Here is a 6,062-nt window from a genome sequence, read left to right as displayed (position 1 = left end):
GCATATTTGATTTAGCTAAACGTTTTACGCCAGATGCCGTTCCTGACGCAACCCTCACCATTTATCCAGGCTTGGGACCGGCACTATAAACATGGCTTCGTGTACCCAAGTGGCTGGCTTGACTTTCAAAATAAAGTCAAGAATGCAATACTAAAATAAAATGGGTTCTTGTGTATAAGAGCAGTTTGAACTGCGATCGCTGTACAATCGAAGTTGAGACGGACACACGCATGCAAGTTATAAATTTGGTGACAAACAGATTAAGAAGATGATCATTTAAAAAAGGAAGTTAACACTTATTTACAATTAACCTGAGGTACTGACCTGTGAGATCACTAGCAGTGATGGAGTTGAGCAGGCTGAGCTGCTGCTCTGTGGGGGGTTCAAGTCTTCCACCTCCACCTGCTCCTGAACACACGGAGGACAAACTGTCTACTGCGAGACCCTCGGCTTCATCCACCAGCCGGTCCATCAGGTCACTATTTACCACAGGACATATTTAAACATCAGTGCCATTCTTGTGCAATTTCTTTGCTTTTTACCAAAGGCTTAACATATTTGTAATAACACAGACAGCTATTGTGCCTCTTACGTTACTCCTGGATAGCTGCTGTATTTTTTCTTTCCAAACCGATTCTGCTGCACAAACAGGTCAAAGCGTTCTGACTTTTTCCACATATAATAAAAAGCCACACATTCTGCTACAGTACGCGTTGTGACCTAGGCAAAGGAAAAAAATAAAAAATAAAATAACATTAGAAGTAAAACTGGATGTAAATATTTTGGAAAAAATAATGTAAAAAGACTCACTTTGTGTTTCTGTATGAGGTGAAAATTTTTGTCATAAATCTGTAGTGCATGTTCAAAGTTTTTACATTCCTCTTCTGACCACGGGGGCAATTTTCCTAAAATAAAACCAGAAAAAACATCTATATATTGCACAACCACTCAATAAACTTTGTGAAGATAAACCAACAAGTCAGTTGAATCCAATATGATCTTGTCATGTCTTAAAATCTTAAGTCTGAAAGTGAAGGATTAGGAGAATTTATTCACAAAGCTTTATCATTTTTAACAATTTTTACATATACAGCAATTAGATTTGAGTATTTCTTTTATGAATAAAAGAAATACTGACTTACTGAGTAAGGAAACAGTAAATTATACTATAAAACTTTAGTTGGATGAACATTGGATCTTCTAATGTTTCAGATGATTTATTCCATCAGTCAGTTCAGGAGCATCGCGCTCCTGAATGTCGAAGATCTTTTTTTCTCCGTATTGGCCAAGAGGCTGACCAACTATCTAACCAGCAACAGGTACATTGACACCAGCTGCCAGAAAGCAGGTGTACCAGGATTCCCAGGGTGTGTGGAACACTGTGCAGTCATCTGGGAGCAGATCCAGAGAGCAAAAGGCGAAAAAGGTGACCTGCATGTGGTATAGCTGGACCTTGCCAACGCATACGGATCTGTCCCTCGTCAACTCATCGACTATGCCATGGACTCCTTCTATATCCCTGGCCCCATTAGAACCTTAGGAGCCAAGTACTTTGAAGACCTCAAGATGTTGTAGGTACTACCACAGTCCTTTTAAGGACTCTAACTCCCATAATTCCACTGCTTCCGGTAAATCCACTTAGGTTACAATCAGTAACCTCCGCAACCTTTAAATTGGGGGGCCAGCCCCAATTTCATTCTCTCTGTTCAGGACTTTCGCACCGCAGGACCCCGATGAAAAGAGAAACCTGCTCGTCTCAGAAGAATAAGAACCAACGCGCTTTTGTAGACACCATTGCCCACGGTGATAAATGCACTAGTAGCACTAGTAGAGTCTTTTTCTTCACCGAGTTAACCAGTAATTAAGTTACTCAAGTAACGTAGCGCTGCGACCAAAGCAGTTATTAAAAAGCATAGAAGCAACAGGATTCCTTCTAACAGTAATCGTGATCGACAGTCAGAGACTTTTCCTCCCAAAGCGACTTTCGGAACCAAGAGGACTCTCTGCACACAGTGGAACCAGACGGATGCCCCCAACTCTGGCAAGGACCCAAGAAGTGCGGACTTTCCACTACACTCTAAATACGAGCAGACATTCACTATTGTAAGGCTGCCACTTCTTTTCTAACCTCCTGACTCGGTCTTATACTCTTGTACACCGTCAGTATTTCAGTGTTAACTTGTAACGTTATCAGTATTGGGATCAGGAAAACTCCGACAAAGTCCTTTGTCTGGAGTAGACCACGCGGTACGCCTCCCTTCCCCCCTATACTTTGATAACATCACAAGCACTGTTTCATTGTACCTGAGCGCATCTTGGTGCGCGTACACAACACCCATTCACACCTCCGTGAGCGCATACACGCCTCACGTGTTTCCTGTTGCTGTCCCTTCTACCTCGCAGTTCTTTTTCCACTGCGCAGTCGCGTATGTGAACACGCCTCAAGGGCTCAGTCGCTTGCTTGGTAGCTAAGAGGCAACATCTCTCTCTCTCTCTGTCTTGTACACGACCACTCGTGTAGACACGCACATAAGTGTACACACACACCTACACACACGCTTTGTTTTGTTATGATGATCATTGTTTATGAGTTCAATCACCGTCATTAACTTGACAGCATTGTATAAATAAATTTGATTATTTTTGTAAACTGTGTTTGTCTGTGTTACTTTATTCATTGAAGCCACCCAATTTGCCAAGAACTCTCAAAATCCTTCTGATATTCAATTGTTATTGAATACTATTGATTTTAGTATATTTGTAATACTTCAAGTAATACATTATTGCTATATTAGTAGGTTAAAATAATAATTAAAGATAACTTTAATGAGACTGGTTGTGTTATTAATTTGAGACTGGTTAATAACACCGAGTGCTCCTAAGCAGCACTCGACCCATTGCACCTACATGGCCGAAACACTCGATGACCCCAAGATCCACTACTGAAGATATGTCTTACAATAAGATAGTAAATTCATAAGAAACAACCAGCTAATCGGGAAAAGCCATAGTCCAGTAAGACACCCCATTCCACACCATCCCTTACCTCAGCCCCTTCCCTTACCCTGAAGGTAAGTATAAGGATGACCCCAATTCCCCTGTCGCAGCCCTAATTCCCACCCCGTGGCCATACCAAGGAAATCACCCTTGAGGTAAGTTGGCACCACTAATGACACTCAGGCACTAGTGGGGCCCAGGGAGGTGTTCAGATGAGCACACCAGCACAAAGGCAGTGGTGGCGTCAAGCAGCAAAGCCCAGCAGGCAGACCACCAGCCTGTATTTTCATATGTGTAAAGTTTACAGAAGGAAGATCGAATTACAAATTGAAATAATGCAAAAACAAAACAAACAAAAAAAAAACAGAAAAAATTGTTCATCAACTTAAAACAGTAAAATTGTATAGAACTGTTTGTATTTAAAGACAATGTCATGTTAAAGAAGAGTTTATGAAATTACAAAACATTAATTTTTAGATTTCTCAAAAATAAAAAAAACTGACATTAAGTTTTTCTACAGCATGTTTTCTTAACTTACCTTTCAAAGACTTGATGTGACTGCAGTATCTCTCTAGTGCTTCGCGGCTGTTGTAGTTACACTTCAAAAGCTCGTGCAAAGCCTATATGAAAAGAGTGGAGTGGTCAAAACTGGACTGTTGTCAGTCAACAATTTAAAACTACTGGCCATCTTTCAGAGAATGCACATGGCTCCAGGCAAACAGGGATTAAATAAATCTGTTGTACATTTCAAACACAATCAGAACTGAATGGAAGCAATGTTTCTAAAGCTTGGTAGCTATACCTGTCTGTTACCTATGTAGTATGTATTCATTTTTCTTTTATTAAAGTTTATTACAGGTTTCATGAAAAGACACTGACCTGCTCGTTGTCCCGTACATATGTGCCTGGTTTGTCACACGACATCTTTTCATCTGCTGTTATTGACAAAACGTCCGACAGGAAACTCCTAACTTTGTTTTCTGGCATCATTCCTGGGCTCCACAATAACTCGTCCTCTTCTTCATACGCTGCACACAAAAAAAATACAAGGTGATACAAGTCAGCTGGTTCATCTTTGACATATCAGACACAAATATAAAGTGGGAGTTAATAACAGAGTAATTCACCCTTCTCTCCATCCTTGTAGTGACAGAGGCTTGAGGGAACCTCTGCTTGATACTGTGTTCCAACCATTATTTCCTGTTATTAAATAACAATCAAATTTTACCAAAGAGTAAAGTAATGCATAGTTTTATAGTTTTGCAATCCAATTTGTATATTGTTGTCAATTGTCACCCTTCAGTGTATTTAAAATGATTAGGTTTTACGGATGAAATTTCTGAATGTTAAAATAAAATACCTCTTTTACCTTTCTAGAGTCTTCTGGACTTGGACCATCGTCATCGTACTCTGACTCTTTATCACCGTCAGATATAGCATTGGCTGTTAAAAATTATCAAAATAGAAATACGTCAACAAACTTACAATACTTACACAGATACTAAGGTCCAAGTGATGAGCTGCTGATGAACTAGACATGCAATCTGGGATAACAGTCTTATTTTATTACACCTGACTACATGTCAATTACATGCAATCACCAACTAAAATTATCTCTAAAGTAAATGTATTATATTTGATGTGATCATTTGAATACTGAATTTTTACAAAAGTACTTTTAACACTTACATCGAAGTGTTCTTGGAAAGAAATCCGTGGTCTCATGGGAAGTGACCGATGGTGTCAGGTCATCAGCTGACGACTGGGTCTCCTCCTCATAGTCTCCAGACAACAGATCTTTTGCAATTTCCTCCTTAATGAGAAGAATATTGCATTCAGACTATGGTCTTACCAACCGCGTGTGAGATATAAACACACAATACAAAACTACATGCTCAGGCTGTACAACTCCTCTGTAGAGTATGTGCCACGTGATGTGATTTTTTGCAAAAAAAATAGAAAACTATAAATTTACCTTGTCCAAAGTCATGTCAGGCAGCTCATCAGTAATGTCTCCAGAGGAGCTGTCTATACTGGAACCTGCTGAGGCCTCATAGCGGTAAATGGCCAACAGTTCTTCTAAAGGCATGGTCCCCTCCTGGTGATGAGTGTGTGATTTAAAATAAGCACACTGTATCTTTTACACTAAAACTTCTTGCAGTTCTCTTGTTTTTTCAAGTATAAAATTTTGTTTCACACTATTTTGAAATTCAAATTGGCAAACTTTAAAAGAATAAAAATATAAAAGAGGAATTAAAGTCAGTCGTAGCAAGACAGAGTACATGTGTGTAAACGAAAGGCAGAACAGTGAAATAGTGAGGTTAGGAGCAGGAGCAGAGGTGGTGAAGGTGCAGGAGTTTAGGTACTTAGGATCAACTGTTCAGAGCAGAGGAGACTGTGGAAGACAGGTAAACAATAGAGTACAGGCAGGATGGAACAGCGGGACAAAAGTGTCAGGAGTGATCTGTGATAGAAGAGTGTCAGCTAAGGTGAAGGGAAAGGTTTACAGAACGGTGGTGAGACCATGATGTATGGTTTAGAGCAGGCATGCCCAAACTGTTCCTCAAAGGGCCGTGTGGCTGCAGGTTTTTGTTCCAACCAACGAAGAGCACATAGTTTGACCAATCAGCTGTCTGAAGACTAAGGCCAGGTGATTAAACCTGTCAACTCAGGTGTGCTACTGCTTGGTTGGAACAAAAACCTGCAGCCACAGCGGCCCTTCATGGAACAGTTTGGGCACCCCTGGTTTAGAGACAGTAGCAATAGGCTGAAGACAGGAGGCGGAGCTGGAGGTGGGAGAGCTAAACATGCTAAGATTCTCTTTAGGGGTGACAAGAATGGACAGAATCAGGAATGAGGTCATTAGAGGGACAACACAGACAGGAAGGTTTGGAGAAAAAGCTGGAGAAGCCAGATTGAGATGGTTTGGACATGTGCAGAGGAGGGACAGTGGATACATTGGTAAAATAATGTTACAGATGGAGCTACCAGATAGGAGACAAAGAGGAAGGCCAAAGAGGAGATATACAGTGGTATGAAAAAGTATCTGAACCTTTTGGAATTTG

At 40.5% G+C, this 6,062-nt stretch overlaps 1 protein-coding gene across 2 annotated transcripts in view; it reads right to left on the bottom strand.

Annotated features, from left to right (window-relative positions):
* mier3b (mesoderm induction early response 1, family member 3 b) overlaps positions 1 to 6,062 on the bottom strand; it is a 12,778-nt gene that overhangs the window by 3,585 nt on the left and 3,131 nt on the right. Inside the window, exons 4-12 of one of the 2 annotated variants that reach the window (XM_025053394.1) lie at positions 4,973 to 5,095; positions 4,687 to 4,810; positions 4,358 to 4,440; positions 4,125 to 4,197; positions 3,877 to 4,025; positions 3,536 to 3,617; positions 811 to 905; positions 593 to 720; positions 325 to 479 (exon numbers count right to left, since the gene is read on the bottom strand). In XM_025053394.1, the coding sequence (XP_024909162.1) occupies positions 325 to 479; positions 593 to 720; positions 811 to 905; positions 3,536 to 3,617; positions 3,877 to 4,025; positions 4,125 to 4,197; positions 4,358 to 4,440; positions 4,687 to 4,810; positions 4,973 to 5,095 (1,012 nt within the window). The remainder of the gene's footprint in view (positions 1 to 324; positions 480 to 592; positions 721 to 810; positions 906 to 3,535; positions 3,618 to 3,876; positions 4,026 to 4,124; positions 4,198 to 4,357; positions 4,441 to 4,686; positions 4,811 to 4,972; positions 5,096 to 6,062) is intronic. The other variant, XM_008336872.3, reaches the window with a different exon arrangement.

The sequence above is a fragment of the Cynoglossus semilaevis genome, chromosome Z, assembly GCF_000523025.1.
Source record: "Cynoglossus semilaevis isolate Cse_v1.0 chromosome Z, Cse_v1.0, whole genome shotgun sequence".
NCBI lineage: Eukaryota > Metazoa > Chordata > Actinopteri > Pleuronectiformes > Cynoglossidae > Cynoglossus > Cynoglossus semilaevis.
Note: the sequence above shows the minus strand (reverse complement) of the source record. Positions and strands in the feature narration are given on the sequence as shown.